This window comes from Sorex araneus, chromosome 2 (genome assembly GCF_027595985.1).
Source record: "Sorex araneus isolate mSorAra2 chromosome 2, mSorAra2.pri, whole genome shotgun sequence".
Lineage (NCBI taxonomy): Eukaryota > Metazoa > Chordata > Mammalia > Eulipotyphla > Soricidae > Sorex > Sorex araneus.
Window position 1 is genome coordinate 143,467,427 of NC_073303.1, and position 19,471 is coordinate 143,486,897.

The 19,471-nt window shown below is 38.6% G+C and overlaps 1 protein-coding gene and 1 pseudogene across 2 annotated transcripts in view; one reads left to right on the top strand and one right to left on the bottom strand.

Moving 5' to 3' along the window:
- The window catches only part of LOC101542038 (interleukin-13 receptor subunit alpha-1-like), a 58,820-nt pseudogene extending 50,821 nt beyond the window's left edge, over positions 1-7,999 (bottom strand).
- The window catches only part of LSAMP (limbic system associated membrane protein), a 755,031-nt gene continuing 743,387 nt past the window's right edge, over positions 7,828-19,471 (top strand). For both annotated transcript variants that reach the window (XM_055127103.1, XM_004606705.2), the window contains exon 1: positions 7,828-8,418. In XM_055127103.1, coding sequence (XP_054983078.1) covers positions 8,264-8,418 — 155 coding nt within the window. In that variant the 5' untranslated portion in view covers positions 7,828-8,263. The remainder of the gene's footprint in view (positions 8,419-19,471) is intronic.

Sequence of the window (19,471 nt, forward strand, 5' to 3'; positions counted from 1 at the left end):
GTTTTTGCTTCTGATTCTAGCATCCTTCCTTCCCATCGGATGTCACTTTCCTTCATCTCTATCTTTCATAACTTCTTAAGGGTTACCTGAAATTCCACTTTATCCAAGAGGTCTCCATTTTGATTAATTTTCTGCTATCTCCATTGTATTTCTATGCTGCTTGCTTTTTTTTTTATTTAACAGTTACTTATGGCCCATTTTATTTCCTATTTAAAATACATTCACCCCAATTTTTCTATATGAGGAGCTCCTCTCAATGTGAGCTCTGATTTTATTAATTTGCAGTACCATTCAGCATCAAGAAGGATTGGCTTTATGAGTCAATTTTGTACAAGTTCAATAATGTAGAGCAGGTGTGAAGGGCTTTCGGTTGTTGAAGGCTATTTGAACCCATACTCAGCATGGTCTTCCCTCACCAGTTGCACAGAGGCAAGGCATAAGTTGTGTTGATTACGTTTCTCCTTAAATAAATTAAGTTTTATTCCACAGAGTTTAGCACAGTGCCTGTTATATGGTAGTTCTCAAACATATTGATTATTTTAATGAATTGTTGTATACAGGGCAGTACAACTGATGAGACAGAATCTTGTGATTCTTCTTGCTCTCATGTATGCAATCTTCCGAAGCATTACTAAAAGCAGAGAGAGCCACTTTTAGTGATTTGTAAATAAAACAGGAAGATACTTTTAAGCACAAAAATTTCTGAAACCCTTTGAATAATAGAATGACCTAACATTAGTCTTGCCCTGTAGCTCAATACTGTCAGTAAACTCTTGGGAAAACATATTAGTGTTATTTAAATGATTTATAGCCTCAAGATATTTAACTAGGCACTACGTTTAGATTGAACTAGATAGCTAGTGTCTGCTAAATAAATAGAGATATGTAAGAAAATATCTAGTAAAGTTTAGCAATTAAATAGCATCTGCTCATTTTAAGAAGCACTCTTTCATCCTAACAATACATTTTGTGCTATTTTATTCACATGTAATAATCATATTTAACAAAATCTGTATCTGATGGATAACAGCAACACAGGTTTTTATTGTTCCTGTTTTTCTGACTACCAAATGACACTGCACTTGAAATTCTGTCCGTGGTTATTTTATGAGTACTGACTTCCTGTAAGGACACATTAAAATTAAAATAGTACTGTCATGGACAATGCTTGTATGTGAGAAAAATACCTGCTTCACTTATGATAGACTATTGCTAACATTGACGGTCTTCTAATAGAATGGTCTAGTCAAAGTTTCTTTCCATTTGTCTCCAACCCAGTGACCCATAGTTAATTTTTTACATTAAATGGTTTTTCTAAATATTAGTCAGAATGCATCCCCTTTCTTTTACTGCACTCTAACTTTCTAAAGTAAAATCTCAGTCCTTTATCTTGAACTCTCTACAGTGTGAATCACACTTCATTTTCCAATCTCATCTGCTGTTTTTAATTACCCACCAAAAATACAGAAAAACTATTATTTTATTTTGTATAGAACATGTCTATTTTACTTTATTTTGTATAGAACATGTTCCTGTCTAAAACATTTTGCATAAAATAAAACTAGAGGCAAACTGTGATAATTATTTTATCTGGGAAGTTTTTATAGCTATTAGGATGAGAACTTCCTTAGATTCCTACATAATATGATTTTAATGATATTACCCTTACTCTTAATAGCACAGTGGGTAGGGTGTTTACCTTGTATGCAGCCGACCTGAGTTTGATGCCTTTGTCCCTCTCATAGGGCCCGGCAAGCTACTGAGAGTATCCTGCACTCACGGTAGGGCCTGGCAAACTACCCATAGCATATTTGATATGCCGAAAACAGTAACAACAAGTCTCACAATAAAGACGTTATTGGTGCCGGCTTGAGCAAATCGATGAACAACGGGATGACAGTGAGACAGTGCTATAATGCTACCCCCACTCTCAATATAGCTGTATTACTACAGTTTTCCCCCATTCCGTTTGCTCTCCAAAACAATCTTAGCATGTACTTAATTGTTTAGTTTTCATTTCTTCATCAAGATTTTACATTATGTGAAAGCAGAATTTCCATCTTTATTTACTACCATATCAGTAAAGTATATTGAATAAATGAATTAATTATAAACTCTTGAGTATCTTAGAATGTAAATTGCACACCTGTATTCATTCATTTCCCCCATCATTTTTCTTTGGACCATTTTCTTATTGTGGGAATCCAAATCACTACAGTAACCAGAAGTAGAAGATATGATTGCCTGATTATCTTGTATTAACATCATTCCGTGCTGAAGATTCTGCTACCAGCAACTATCCAGTTACCAGCAACTATCCAGATGTCATATGCTCTTTTGATATCAGAGGACAATATCAAATATTAAATAAAAGACCAGTAGTAATACATGTGTAAAATTACTTGGACAGTGCCCCCTTCTCATATTTGGTGGCAGAGAATACAATCTAGAAAAGAGGAAGTTCAATTGATAAGACATATATATGATAAAGTCTCAGGAACAGAAAAAGCCATGTAGCAGCTCAAGAATCTCAAAAACATTGTGAAAACTTTAACAGATACAAAAATTGATAACTTTCTCCAAACGAATGAGTGAGCAAAACCAATGACCAATATGATGACAGCAAAGCACCAAAGAATGAAACTAGAGGCAAACTGTAAAAAAGTGATTTTAATTATACAGAGTATGAATTTGGACTCTATATTGCTGAAGGTTTCCCAGAAAGGATATGAACAATATTGAACTGATGAAGGTGATTGAGTTCGTTAGGCAGTGAGACTCATGGAAATGAAACTACTGTATTCAAAGAAGCCATGTTCCAGTGAAATTCCTACCAGTTAGTGTCATGTCATAATGAGTCTAAACTGAGATACTTGAATATTGCTAAATTGCCATGAATCCCTGAGAACAGCAAAGCAGAAATCCTAAGGAGAAGTATTAAAAATTCTGCATTTCTCGTTCATATGGAAATGCTAATTTCACTAAGGAAAGCAAAGTGCATACATAACATTATTATGATTAAAACTTTACAACTAGAAATCTAGAGTGGTATATTAATAATACTATAGGCATGTATAGCATAAAATACACATAATGTGGCTAAATTAATTGTATGTTCCAGATGGCATCTGGATTTACTGTGAGACTACTACCTTACAGAACTAAAGAGAATAATAAAATTTTATGCTTCTTAGGGTGCCCAAATATCAACTAGTTGTTTTTTTCTTGAGCATTTGTCCCTGGAGAGTACAGAATCTTCTAAAGTTTCTTTTAGAAAGGCAGTATGTTATTTTAAAATAGTAGTTAAGATCATCTTACCTGGGCAATGATGGCTGTTTCATATGGCTAACAACTATATTGCCTCACAAATAACCTAAAAGTATGTTCATTTTTGCCAGCCCTCTTGGAAGAATGTATATAGTACTTCAGAGAAAAAATAGCTTCTATAAATTTTAGTAACTTAACTATTTGTTTCTTCCCTGCATTTTTGCCAACACAAGAAGTTTTGGGAATCGATTTGGGAGAATGATCATTAGGGCCACTCATAAATTACCCAAATGTGTTTGACTATTTGGTTTATTTGAATGTATTATATCTTAGTGAGAATGGATAAGAAAAGCAGGAGTCCACCAATGCATTAATTTATTTGAAAATGGTGAGATATGTCATGTAAGTGAGCTTGTACATAAAACCATTCCTTTTGTTTGTTTGTTTGTTAGTGTTTTGGGCCAGTCCGAGCAGTGCTTAGATCTTACTTTCAGATATTCACTCAAAATTCACTTTTCGATGACCTCAGGGAATCATATGTGGTGGGAAGGATATAACTGGCCTGTTCTGTTCCAGACAAGCTCCTTGTTGCCTGTACTATCTCTTCAGCTCTCTGTTCGTACTTTCATCATTTTTAAGAGTTTCCTTTGGTCAATATTTGGGTTAGATAGTTGTACATGAACTAACATTTGAACATAAATACTGTCACTGTCACTATCATCCCATTGCTCATCGATTTGCTCGAGCAAGTACCAGTAACATCTCCATTTTTTTTTTTTGAGACTTGTTGTTACTGCTTTTGACATTGGATACGCCACAGGTAGCTTGCCAGGTTCTGTTGTGCAGTCGAGATACTGTCGGTAGCTTGTCAGGCTCTCCAAGAGGGACGGAGGAATAGAACCCAGGTGGACCTTGTGCAAGGCAAATGCCCTACCTGCTGTGCTGTCAATAACTCCAGCCCTGAACATAAATAACAAATACTAAATAACAACTGATAAAATAATGGCTGTCACTGTAGCACTGTCATCCCATTTTTGATTGATTTGCTCCAGCGGGCACCAGTAATGTCTTCATTTCAAGACTTGTTGTTACTGTTTTTGGCATTTTGAATACTACATGGGTAGCTTGCCAGGCTTTGCTGTGCAGGCAGGATACCCTTGGTAGCTTGCCAGGCTTTCTGAGAAGGATGGAGGAATTGAACCCAGGTCGGCCACGTGCAAGGCAAATGCCCTACCCACTGTGCTATCGCTCTAGTCCAGAATAATGACATGATTTTAAAATTACTCAGACTATCACTCTAAATTATCAAATACTCTGAATTAGAAGAAAATAGGTATAGTCTTCTTTTTCTTTTTGTTTCATTTATTTTCTATTTTAATTAATTTTGGCATGGGTGATGGGGTGCAGGCCAAACCCAGCAGTATCAGGGCTCACTGCTGGCAGTGCTTAGGGAACTGATGCATCAGAGAGAATTGAACTAGAGTCAGCTGTGTAAAAGGCACAGATTAAGCCCTATACTATTTGGCCTTGTAGTTTTCTTAATGTATTTTCCTTCCAGTATATAGTCAATTTAATAATAATAACCAATATATTTATTTTAACACAGCTATTTATCTACAGACATGTGCATCTATGATTTTGTCCTCTCAGATAGATAAGTAATATGTATCTGGTATAATTCTAATTTGTAATCCTAATTAACTTTAGATATTTTTCTGAGTTATTATAAAGACAAGTCCAAGATCTGACCAGTTTCCTATAATATCTTCATCCCTGATACTTCTGTGTGAATTATTTTGTACCCCAACTTGTGAGACATTATGCTTCTTCTTAAAACTAAGCAAATTCTACTGATACCACGAGATCATGTGTGTAGGTATTAGTCAACATCTTGGATAAACATCTTCTGGCCAAAATATGCTACTGCAATGTTATGTTTTTTTTTTCCTTCATAAAAAAAAAGTCCTCCCTTGATTCAAAATGTAGTATTCTGGTATAAGAAGAAACACATTCTCTTAATATTGCTGATCCTTCCTCTCAAAGTATCTAGATGTCTTAGGGACTCATATCTTCACCTAGTATTATCAGTAAAACTAGCTGTTCCAGTGGCTACAGTCCCTTGTTCTTTTCTAGTGGGCCCAGTTATTTTTTTCTTCATGACATTTTGGATACACTGCCATCCCAAAGTTACATTTAAGATAACCCTTCATTTCTAAAAACTCACAGCTTTCCAAGTCTATTGGTAACAATGGAAGAGGGCTTCTGCTCTATTCTCAGTCTTGATAAAGATGTAATTTTAAACTCTTTGTTTAGCAATTGAAATACATTTTTCCATTGATATAGAAAACCAAGAATTATGACTTTTATGGTTTATATAACTACTTGACTTATTCATTTACATTGCTCCTGGTTGCTAATAACTGAGTTATAAATAAGCAATGAGCCGCCATCCTTGGTTTTATCCAGGGACCATGTCTCAACTCCCACCAGCTTGATTTATGTAAAAATAACATATAGAGCAATGATTTATGTAAAATAATATATAAATATAGTATAATAGTAATAATATATAGAAGAGACAAAAGTACTTAAACTGGGGCTGGAGCAATAGCACAGTGGGTAGGGCATTTGCCTTGCACACAGCTGACCCAGGTTCAATTCCCAGCCTCCCATATGGTCCCTTGAGCAAGCCAGGAGTAATTCCTGAGTGCAGAGCCAGGAGTAACCCCTGTGCAATGACGGGTGTGACCCAAAAAGCCAAAAAATATAATTCCTTAAACTTTTCCAGTCCTGAATTTGTGACAATTCAGATCCTCATATAATCTGTGAGATCATATCTAGTGTTTAAGTGGATAAATATGCAGCACAGAGATTCTTTGACTATTGGAGAGAAGGGGGTCTTATATGACATGTAGTCAGCATAATAAGTGCTTACTTAGGTCTTATACTCTGGTGCACTGTAACACTGTCATCCCGTTGCTCATCGATTTGCTCAAGCGAACACCAGTAATGTCTCCATTGTGAGACATGTTACTGTTTTAGGCATATCAAATACGCCACGTGTAACTTGCCAGGCTCTGCCACACGGGCTGGATACTCTCGGTAGCTTGCCCAGCTCTCTGAGAGGGACAAAGGAATCAAACCTGGGTTGACCGCATGCAAGGCAAATTCCCTGCCCGCTGTGCTATCGCTCCGTCCAATATACTCTGGTGAAGCTTGATAAACATATACTTTTTTTCTAACTTTTCAAATGACCTTAGTAACTTGATAATATGGGTATGTGTACTAACTTGTATGCACTTGAACTATTTATGAAGAAATATGTAACTATTTTTTGTTTCCAAATAGGAGAAATAGATTGCCTAATGAGATGGATAGGAATGATAATTACATTTGTATCACTTGGTTTTTGCACCATGTGAATTCCTGAGTTGTTCAAATGAATTAGTAACATTTTTCAAAAAGAAAAGAAAAGAACAGAAAAAGTCCTTAATGAGTCTACCACCACCTTCCAACTTCAACATCATTTCTGAGGGATGTCAATAATTTGAAACCCTCACATCAGTGACTAACGGTTTAAGACCCTTATGATCTTTATCACTTGACTCATGGAGCAGAAGGAATGCCAAGAGGTGACCTCTGTTGCTGGAGTGCTGTATGTCGCCTTAGTGTCCCCTGCAGATAACAAGCTTCCTAATATGCACATTTCTTTCCCTGTCTGTGAACATTATGAGAAGCAATGGCCCCCAGAAACTTGGGTGGCACAAACAATGTGATATTTAAAAAGAAAACCTTAATACCATCCCTCACATGGGGGTTTCCTGGAGAGTGAGGTTGATTTAGGGATCAGGGATCAGCTGCTGAGGCTGGCACTTGGAAAAGACAAGCCAAGCATTCACGCCTGAGACCACTCAATACCAGCATTGTCTTTAATCCATCTTTCACGAGGGGGCTCCAAGGAGGGGGGGGGAGGGCGGATAACAAGGAAGGAGAGAAAAATCAACCTTTTAAAATTTCCTACAAGGAAGGGCAGAGGAAAGGAGATCATGAGCAGAACCTGAGCAGGAAAAGACAGTTGCCAGGAACATTTAGTTTGGAAATCAACTTTTAATCTGAGACTCCACTGTCAAGTTTTGCCTTCCCTGTCCCATGCTTCAGCACTGGTCCCCTCCACCCTCCACCCTCCTTGTATTCTGTTTCACTCTCTCTGTCCCTCCTTCCCTCTTCTCCTTTTTCTCCCCCCTCCCCCCTTCCCCCCCACACACTCTCCCTCTCCTTCCCGGGTCTTTTCTCGCTCTCCCTCTCCTGTCCCCCTTCTCCTGGACGGTACCCTCTCAGCTCCATTCCCTCTTCAGGAAATCAGCCAGGCCTCTGATGGAGCCGTTGTCCTGACAACCCAAAGGCGCATCAGCCTTTCATTGAGGCTGGCTGCTGCTGAAGGGGGCAGTTGTGCAAAGCGAGGGGCCACGCCGAGAGGAGGGAGGGGGAGATGACGTGGAGGGGCTGTAGAAATGCGCGGGGGTGGGGGGAGGTGCAGAGCCCAGCGAGGGAGGGACGGGAGAGAGAAACAAGAAAAGGAGGAGGGGGAGAGGAACTGGCTGCCGCCGCTGCCGTGTGGGTTTCTTGACACTCCCCGCCCGCCTGGGAAAGTGGCTTCCAGAGAGGAGCAGCTCAGCGCAGAGCCCGGCCCGGGAGAGAGCGGGGGGCACCTTCCCCGGGCAGTTGTTCGCATCCCCCTTGGCAGCGGCTCTTCGCTCAGTACTCCCGTGCACTTGGCTCCCCTGGACTTTGGCGGCTCGGCGCGGCTTCTCCGAGGGCTTTGTTGAGTGTTGAGACGGGCAGGAGCCCGCCCGGCGGAGAGGCGCGTGCAGGAGCGGACAGGACCGGGGACCGGCCGAGCCCGCTGCCCGCCGGTGGATGCACACGCGCTGCTCGGCGCCCGCAGCCCGCACGCTCCCGCCCGGGGTCCCGCGGCCCCGCACTCGGCCTGGACACCATGGTGGCCAGAGTTCGGCCGGATCGGAAACAGTTGCCGCTGCTTCTACTGAGACTGCTCTGCCTTCTCCCCACAGGACTGCCCGTTCGCAGCGTGGATTTTAACCGCGGCACGGACAACATCACCGTGAGGCAGGGGGACACGGCCATCCTCAGGTAGGGCTTGCGGGCAACTTTTTTTGTGTGTGTGCGTGTGTGTGTGTGTGCGCGTGTGTGTGTGTATGTGTGTGTGTGTGTGTGTGTGCGCGTGTGTGCTCTTCTTGAACTCCAGTTTCCCATCCTACAACCTTGTGCTGTGTGTTCTCGTGTGCGTCTGGCGCGCGCCTGCTTGCTTGTGTGTGTCTGTGTGTGTGTGTGTTGAATGCGTGTGTGTCGAACGTGTGTGTGTGTGTGTTGGATGTGTGTGTGTGTGTGTGTGTGTGTGTTGAGTGTGTGCGCGCGCATGCCTTTTACCGACTGGCAGAGGTTTCTGCCAACACATTTCAAGGGAATTTTCTGGTTCTTGTCAAGGAAGGACCAGCAGCATTGGTTAAATGTTGGTTCTTAGGACCTTGTTTGTCTTCCTAAGGAAGTCGAACTTCCCCAAGGTGTTGATGGTTGATGACATTTGGGTTGTATTCTTGCTTTTGTAATTGCGGAGTTGTAATTCAGAGTTTTGCAGGGGCTTCTTGATGAGGAAAGAAGAGTTGTTGAATTATGGCTCTCAGAGAGTGGTACAAGGTACCGCCGCATTCTCATGTGTGTGTGTGTGTGTGTGTGTGTGTGTGTGTGTGTGTGTGTGTGTGTGTGTGTGTGTGTAGGGAGAGAGAGATAGAGAGGGAGAGAGAGGGGGGTGGAAGGAGGGAGAGAGAAAGAGAGGGAGAGGGAGAGAGGGGGGGAGAGAGAGAGAGAGAGAGAGAGAGAGAGAGAGAGAGAGAGAGAGAGAGAGAGAGAGAGAAACACACACACATCATTGCTTTGCCCCAGCAATAGTTCCTTCTTTCAGAGAGGGCACTTGGTAAGGATCTTCTAATTGATATTCAGGGCAATAAATCAATCTTACAACTTTGGTTGATGACTGAGCCTTTTCTGGTTTGTGGCTGGAAATCAACATAAGAATGAAGAGAAGAAGAAAAAATCGCGGAAATTGCTGATACTTAAGAATAGGACTATGAAGCACAGAGGTTAGGAAAGAATTAACCTGGCATAAAATGCATATTTCAAATTGATTATTGACCTCAAAGTCTTATCTCTAAGCAGCTCTGCCAAACTCTGAAATATCATTTGGGATTGAAATTTGGAAAGGAAGAGCCCCAAGTCCTTGGGAGTTTGACCCCTGTAAGGGAGTGTGAGCTGAGAAACTCAGAGGGAACCTGACCTTAATCCTATTTATAAAAATCCCACACCTGGTTTCCTCTGTTTCTCTCTCTCTCGCCACCGTAAATACCCCTGGCCTTGTTACCTAGGTTTCCTTGAATTTCTACTAAATATGAAGAGAAGAAAAGAAAAAAAAAAAAGAATGGAAGAAAATATTCTCCTTTGAGATCCTTTAAAATCTCATTTTACCCAAATAAAATGGTCCAGTGTCAGTCTATCTAGCTAATATTGCTTGTTGTGGCAATAAAAAACACTATATGATAGAAAATAACCCTCTAATCTGTGTGCAAGGAGCTGATAGTGCATAAACCCTGGGGCATCAGGGAGCTGTTCTAAAGCAGAGCTGCCTACAGCAGCAAAGTTTTCTTTCCTTTTCTTAGAAATAAATTTGGTTGGCTGTCACACTGTCCTGCTTTGGGATCTCTAGCCTTGTTAAAGAGTGAGCAGTGCGTGCGTGTGTGTGTGTGTGTGTGTGTGTGTGTGTGTGTGTGGTGTATTGTATGCATATTGCTATGCATTACAAAAACAGTGCAAATGTGAATGTGTAACTATCCCCCTCTTGATTTCCTGAGCATTGGCTGATTATGAATCCCAAGGATCCTACCATCCAAAGCAGATTTTCCCTTCCAGCTCTTTGGCCTTGTAAACCTCTGTGTGATTTTCACCCACATGGAGTAATAAGATTTATAGAGTAATTTATCTGTTTGCAAAGGGATTTGGACACTATGCAGAAAATGTTTTTGCAAACACCTAAGCATGGCATCTCAGCTGTGAACATTCCTACTCTATAGCACCGTTAACCCTTTACTGTGAAGCAGTCTGTCTAATTTATGCTATTCAATATATTTTAGCTTAAAACAATATTGTAAAAGTAATATGGAGAAAATAAATGCTTTGGATGCATGTTTTTATTGAATTGCCCATGAACTTTGTGAGCTCCAAGTCATCATTGCTTCCTAAGCTGTGAGTTTCAAAGATTTAGAGAAGCATGTGAATGTTTATTTGGGAGAAAACCATCTTACATCCCCATGTAGTGTATGGAAGTACATGTCTCTGAGTGGCAGCCTGACTATGTAAACCTCCATATATAACAATGTTTCCATGTGTCTGCTGCTCAAAAGAGATGAATTATACTTTAGTAGACATTGCAGTGTGGAAATGAGGGCACTGAGAAAGGGGATAAATATAGAAGCAGTTACACCCTGGGAAAGGGAAGCTAGCCAAACAGAGCATGCAAAGAAGTCACCTGTGAGAGTCCATTTCTCTCCTGGACCTCACCTAATGTGCCCTCTGTTTATTTCCTTTGCCTTCGAATGGCTTTATTTCTGGATTGGTAGAGCTCTATCAGAAGTAACTATGGAAAGAGTTCCCTTTGTTTTCTTAGCCGACCTTCTTCTCAATCTCTTTAACTGAATCCAGTATGCTTTGTGGGTCAGTTTCCTAGTGAAGAATGGTGCTCTTGCTTTCTCTTTACAAGTCCAGCCTGGGAAAGACTGGTTCCCACTTTATTTGTGACATTTCACTGGGTGCATGTACTTCCAGGGGAGGAGAGGAAGGAGAACTTGATTCATTGGAAGCCACAGTAGATGTTTGGCACCGAGTAAGTGAAATGGCAAGGGCAAAAAAAAAAAAAAATCCCCTCTCAGTGAGTCTGTGGCCCTGAATAATCTGAAATGACTGCGGGAGACAAGGGAGGTTTGTAACTTTGGTGGTCCAGTAGCAAGAGCTTCACTGACTTCCCAAAGCATTTACCTTTGTAATCGTAGTTCCATGAAAAAAGTGTCTCTTTGGGAAACTGATCATAACTGCTGTATAATAATTATTTTGATGTAAATACCCATCCTGGTAGGCAAATGTACACTAGTTTTGATATCTTGAGTAGGAGTTGCTCTCTCTTTGAGAAAATTTTAAGATTATACTATGGAGGTGGCAAAACTACAGAGAGAAAGAGAGATGACAGAGATAGACAGTGAGAGAAGGAAAAAGAGAGAGAGAGGAGAGAGAGAGAAAGAGAGAGGGGAAACTCCTAGGTGTATCAACATAACGAAGTTTTGTTTCCCTAAAAAGATTCTAAACTCTGTATGATTCTTTATGAACTCTTTTGAGAGCTGAGGTAAACTACATCACTGTCTTCCATCTCGAAAGTAAAAAATCAAAGTGTGATACATAAACTAGTTATAGTTGCAGCCACCAGCACCTGGGGCTCTTTTCTTGATCCACTGAATAAAAAATATGTGCTATATTCGCATGCATGGTAACATATGAGGAACGCTTCTCCCAGGGACTTTGACTGTGCTGAGAAAGTCTCATATTTAAGTATTCTTTATTGAATCACCATGAATTATAAAGTTACAAAGATATTTGTGGTTGAGTTTCAGGCATACAACGTTCCGACACCAATCCCTTCACCAGTATCCATTACCCTCCACCAATGTCTTCAGATTCCCTCCACCTCAGAGTCTTTCTGTTTGGTAGCACATTCTTCCAGCCCTCACTCCCCTCATACCCAAGATTGTCCTAACTTGTCCCCCCACCACTATCGCCAACCCAATGGCAAGCTTCAACTGAGAAGGAACAGTTCTGCTCTTTGGTTCTATTGCCTTTGGGTATTTGATATCTTTCTGATAAGTTTATTTATATTCCACATAAGGTCTTATTTTTTTCTCTCTCCCTACCTCACTTAACTGAGCAGAGCAAACCAGCCTAACTGACAACTAATATGCACACATACTATCCAAAAACATACAGCATGTACCTTCCTTTAGGCTTCTTCAATGACCAGACAAGTTTCTAGTACTGGGTCCTTCTGTCCTCTATCTTTACAAACAGGCACCCATTAGGATGTACTGTCTCTATAATTCTGGCAAATTGAAGTTCTGTAATTCTCAGTAAATCAAAGGGAAGTAGATTTAAGAAATATTATAATCTAGCTATTAAATTAGATTTTTTTCAACTATGTCTCTTCTCCTTGTAATTCTCAAATAACTTAATTCACACCATGTGGTTGTAGTGCTCATATACTTTAGCTGTGGTGCTGTCCTGGTACATTTGATTTTGATGAATCAGAGATCACTGCTTTCTTATAGATCTCATGGATGCCAAACAGTAGAAACCCCTGAGATCTGAGAGCATATGTGAGCAAGTGGAACTGAGAACTAAATGTCTCACCTTATTGGCCTCAGGGAGGAAAGGCAGGTGCTTTTGCCATTGAACAATTCTTGACCATAACATTTTATTGTTTAATAGTTCTACCCACTATATGTGTTGTATTAGTAGAATATGTCTATAAAGATAATTATAAAATATTTGATCCCAATTTATTTGTTTTAAAAATCATAATTCCATGCACAATTATATATAGTATAATTACATATATCATAAAATTCTTGAACTTTACATCATGTGATTTTAAATATATATAATATAAAAGTTTTAGGTGTTTCACAATTCAAACCTTATCGGATGTTTGCCGGATAATATAATAGCTTTTTATAGTGAAAAAACCTATTCTCATTTAAATGTAAATGTGCCTAGTAAGTATTTGATATAAGAAACCAAGTGTCTAAGTTTAAGATAAGTTTTAACTTTTCAAAACTTTAGGTCTTTATTTCCCTGGTTTCACATTTAGGTAAAGAGGGAACTGCATCAAAAATTGTGATTATTTCATAATTAAATGTAAAATGTTTATGCAAATTTCAAGGGTAAAATGAGTTAACTACTTAAGCATTTGGAATATCCTTAAGTAATTGCCTACATTCACTAAGAACTTGTAAACACAAACTTTTGACATGGTGTATGAATTTATACCACTTGCAATTTATTCTTTGAAAACTGTGGTTTTGGGTCTCTAGGTTAATATCTGACCAATGTTTTTGTTGTTGTTACTAAATCAATAACAATAATTCAAATATAATGATTATTACTGATCTTTAGAGAACTTCAGTTGCTTATAAAACCCCTTATCAAGTAGCACTATAGCACTGTTGTCCTATTGTTCATCGATTTGCTCGAGTGGGTACCAGTAACATCTCCATTGTGAGGCTTGTAACTGTTTGACAAATAATTGCACATGGGACATTATCTAAGAATATGAAATTATATATATATATATTATCTTGTTTTATTTTACTTTGAGTCTTGGATCATGCTCAGTAACGCTCATCATGGGGCAGTTTAGGTTTTGTGCTGTGACATCATTCCTGGATTTATTCAGAGGAACATATGCTATTCTGGGGATCAGACCCAGAGAGCCTCATTCAAGACAGGTGTCTTAAATTCTGCACTATTATTCTGATTCCTATATATATTTTAGAATAAGGTTTATATAAAACTTTGTGTCATATCATTTGTTGTCATTTGTTCCTATGTGTGAACCTCAGTAGAAAATCTAATGAAAATCACAGATTGCAAAAATTTCTATGATTGGGATGCATTAGGTATATAGACACATAACACATATTAGGGTGATTTTTAAATTTTTTTTCTGTTATTAGGCTTTCAATGAGTTCAGTGTAGAATTGTGGGGAGAAATGATAAAGGTAATTGACATTCATTAAACTCATTGGTAGGGTTCCCCACCATTGGCATTTTCAAAACAAGTTCTGCATTAATGGCACACCTGGGCAAAAAGCAGAGCAACCAACCAACCAACCAACTAACTAACCAGTCAACCAACCAACCAGTCAACCAACAACCAGAAGTCACACATTTTTCTTTGGTTTCTGAAAACTCCCAAACATGTGATTATGCCACACTTGAAGAAGGTTGTCTATATTTGTACCCTGTTCCCTCCCTACCTTTGCTGGCATTACCACTTTCTAGAGCTCTTCCCTCTCTGGCTATTTTTTTTACCTGAATATCAATTTGTTCTTTTTAAAAAAAAAATTTATAGTGAATCACTGTGAGGTACAGTTACAGACTTACAAACTTTCGTGTTTGCATTTTCGTCATACAATGTTTGAGTGTCCATCCCTCCACCAGTGCACGTTCTCCACCACCAATGGTCCCAGCATCTCTCCTACTACCCCCACCCCATCCTCACCCCACCTCACCCCACTCTGTGGTAGGATATTCCCTTTTGCTCTCTCTCTCCTTTTGTTCTTTTTTCTTAATGTCCTGCCTATTAGATTCAGAGACCTGGACTCTAATTTTGCATTATTTATTGTATGCTACTTGCCTGAGAAAATCCCTTAAATATCCTCAACTTTGGTTTCATTAATAAAGTCCTACAACTATTTTAATTATTCTACAGGATTGTTTTAAGGAGTTCCCTAGAGCTAAAGTTGAAAATTGTCTATTGGTTAACTGCTGTGAAGGATAAAGTATTTGTGGTTTTCCAACCACATGCATCCAGTTGTGTTTAGAATTTAGGAGGCTCTTTTATTTGAGCTCCTTGTATTTCTCAAACCTGAAGGCATATCAAAATTATCTGTGAACTTATTAAAACATGGATTGCTTGGCCTCCACCATCAGACTTTCTGATTTACTTAGTCGCTAATAGAACTTGAGGTTTTCATTTGTTTTTAACAAGTTCTCAGATGACGCTGATGCCGCAGAATTAGGTCACACATCGAGAACCGAGAACCACTGCCTCTTCTAGAAGTTTTGAATTTTGGTCTGCAGTTGAATATCTTAAAGATCACATAGTTGCTTGTTAAAAAATAAAATCTCAGGGTCTGCCTCAGATCTACAAAATTAGAATCTGTTTTCCTACAAGAGCTTCAGATAATCCATATGCACATCACATTTGGAGATATAAAACTCTAGACAATTCACTGCCATGCCTCTATGTTACAATCATCCAGGAATAAAACCCATCAGTCACAGAAGCCATACTTTGTCCTTTTTCTTAAAATTCTAATTAATTAGGTTGGGGCAGAATCTGGATACTGATATTTTTAAACAATGATTCTGATATGTACATAGATTTTAGAACCACCATTTAACTTGTTGATTAGTCTCTTTTTCAAATCATGTTTGGGGTAGGACTTAACTTGCAGTAAAAAGTTAGTCAAGTAGTCAAGTTTGGGAAGCATGTTAACCACAAAGTTTGCGAATTCATTTATTAAAGAGAAAAGATCATCATAAATTCATCTTTTTTACCCTATGGTCTCATAACTATAACATTATGGAGAATGGAGTATTGTGCTTTTATAAGTGGATTCAGGATACAGGGCATCTATTGAAGGAGCATTAAATGTTATTTTTTAAAAAATGCATTATCTTATGTTTCCACTTTTGTATATAGGGGAGACACAATGCAGGTAAAGATTTTTTAAATTATTTCTCTAAGAAGGAGGCAATACCTAGGCAATGAAAGTGACTTCAATATTAACAGATTTAAACATGCTTAATTTCGTGAACTTTTGTTACCATAAACACTAATATATTATTTACAAGATGATAGTTACGTAGTTATAGCATTTATCTCAAATTACAGAATGTTTAATCTCTTTAACTAAAATTATAGATAAGTCTTTTAGACATAAGCAAAGACTTTTCATCAAGGATATAGTAAGTTCAAACTGCCTAACAATAAGTCAGATCACAAGAGATTAAAATAGTCCAATATATTAAATGAGCATAATTGATTATTACTTTACCTTCTACCCATGCTTTTTATTGCTCAGTGAAAAGTATATATTCAATGTTTATAAACTATAAATGATACAAGCTATAAGCCCTTAATTAGATTATTATCATTATAGCTCAACATATCTTTTATAAGTTAACCTAAATTTTACTGAGTTTATTAAAACTTTATAAAATCAATTGTTATTTCTTTGGCCAAGGTTGATCATCTTCTCTAAGGTGTTCATATCATTGTAAATTTTGTATGTTATGTATATTTTAAAATATATAGTTCTTTTTAGGAGTGCAAGGCAAGTGAGCTCTTCTTGTTGTCACAAGTAATCAAAACAGTCTCAAGTTATTGAGTGATTAACTTTCAAACTCACACATTTGCTTCGGATTTTATTAATTACCATATGACAAATATACAAATTTAGAAATATCTTGGAGATTAGACTATATACCACCTTAGTTTATTAAAAATAATTTGTTTTCATCACCTCATTTCAAAGTGAAGTAACTGAGAAGAGAAAAATGTAGTCAGTTATCCAAACACTTGACTATCTGAGAACTATGCTTCTTTTCACCTAATTATCATATTAGAGATTTTTATTCCACAGTACCACTGCAATTATCTTCAAATCTTTTTCATTATAGTATGATATGCCTTTTCTTTACCCAAGATTGTTTTAAATATCTTTCTAATTCCTTCCTATGCCTTCCCCATCCCTTCGCCTTTTCTTCTACCTCCCATCTTTATTTTATGTTTTGATCACCTTCTCTTCTCCTCTTTTCTTTCCTCTTCATTTTGATGCCCACATTTCTTCTCCTCTCCCTTGCTCCAACGCCCCTCTTCTTTCCTCCTACTATTTATCTAGTATTTCTGCAAATAAATGTTGTGTTTACCTGTAGAAGATTTTTCACCTATTACTGTCAAGAAGGGAATCTTTAGAAAATGCTTCATTTCCCCATTCTCAGTTCAAGGTCAGGAAACATGATCTAGCTATGAGGTGAAGAAGGAGACAAAGGTCTGAAAGAACTCACAGCTGACACTACTTGATTTTCCTTGCCTTAGATCATTTTGCTCCGTTGCATCCTGGGTTCACACTTACACCTCAAGGGACCATGAAGTTATTTGAACTATTGATCTGAGCTCATCTGACCATCCAAGACCTACTATATTCCAACATCAGTCTAGAAATATCGCTTTACCTGTCTGACTTCTTATTATTCACAACATAAAGGGTAGATTCTTTACTTTCATATATCTACATGATTTATTACTGCATTGTGTCCTCTTACTCAGAATAGTCTCTGCTCATGAGTATATGACGGTGTATATTCCACAATATTGATCATTTTTTCTACAGGGGCAGTTGAGGTCTGTCTGGGGGCCCCTCCCTGTGATTTTTCACTAACCTATCTAGTAGTTCACTGTTAAGTTCTGAGGATGTACACCACACTTCAATGCTTCCAAAGCATGCATCTTAAACCTTGTACCATCTTTCTTGTCCCAATAAGCTGATTCTTTGTTTTTCTTTTAATGAATAACCAACATGTGCTCGAAACAATTTTTAAATTTTTTTCTTTGTCCTTTTGGGTCACACCCTGGAATAATCAGGGGTTACTCCTGACTCTGCATTCAGGAATTACTCCTGGAGGTACTTAGGGCACCGCATGGGATGCCAGGGATCAAACCTGGGTTGAATACATACAAAGCAAGTACCCTCCCCACTGTACTATTGCTGCAGACTCAATAAGCAGATTCATACCTTTATTCATCATGATGTTCTCTCTTCTGGAAAATCCCTTTTCCTATTCTAATACCTTGATGCCATACTTTTTTGCTAGATTCTCTTCTTGTTCTGCCCAGGCTCAGAGTTTGGTTCTAACTTTGTCTCATTCACAGTCAATCCTAATTCTGCCAGACTGAACTAAGTATCTAATTTATTATTGCAGATAGTAACTCTTCATACCTAATTGTTTGGCTTTATTGAGGCATTATTGACAATCAAGCCTTATATGCTTTTTTGTAAATCCTGTTTAACTGTCTCAGAGTGGGGCTGGTTGCAGAGAATGAGATCAGCAAACACACACACACACACACACACACACACACACACAAATTGTTCAAGAACTAGGGTAGTCTGCGCGGCCATCAGTGGACTTACTGCAGCTATTGGATTCAATACAATATTATCCCTCTCCCATTATGGCTCCCAAAACTCCACAGTTTAAGTTGAGATGGACAGTTAGTAAGCACATCAACATGCAATAGGTACATGAAGAGCTGAGACTAGGATATTTCACATAGCCAGTCAGCAGGCACTTGAAGTGTAGAGTAATATTGAGACAACTTCCTATTCTATTTTTGCCTATGCAGCCTTTTAGATCTAAAAAACTCTAAACCATTTTATTATATAAACCATTTTATTATATTATCCATGGGTGTGGAACTCTGCACCAGTCTGTTTTCATTTGGTGAGAACCCTCCCCACCCCAAGAGACCCAGCCCCAGCAGTCGACCTCCACTACCCAACTGCGTCTGCATGACACTTTATAAGTCACTTCCTGCCCATTTTTCATAATTGCCACACCATATTTGATGCAGTTAGGACGTGGGCAACAAGTCATATATATTACTCTCTATGATTTGTTGCCTACTGTCTTGACTGCATCAAATATGGCATGGTAGTTATGGAAGATGAGTAGGAAGTCCCTCTTTTCTCTCTCTCTGTATACACACACACACACACACACACACACACATATACCTCTCAGAGAGGCCAACAAGCTACCGGGAGTATCCTGCCCGCACAGGCAGAGCCTGGCAAGCTACCCATGGCATGTTTGATATGCCAAAAACAGTAACAATAGGTCTCTTCCCCTGATCCTGAAAAAGCCTCAAATCGTTAGGAAAGATGAGTAAGAAGAGGCTGCTAAAATCTCAGGGCTGGAAAGAATAAAAACGTTACTGGTGCTCACTCGAGTAAATCGACGAACAATGGGATGACAGTGATACAGTGATTCATGGGTGTACTTTTGCAGCCTTATCTATACCTCATCTATTTCATTCTTTCCTGATATTCTATTCTTTTCTGGTTTGCAGTCCATTGTGTTCTAAGAACAAAATTGTTTTTCCCAGTTTTTCCAATCTTTTTTTGCTGTTGTTGTTGTTGTTGAGGGGGAAGATTTCCACTGTATACAATACTTAGCATGCAGTGTGGCGACTTAAATTGTGTTTACACTGTAAAATAATTACTGCACATTAATATACCATTGC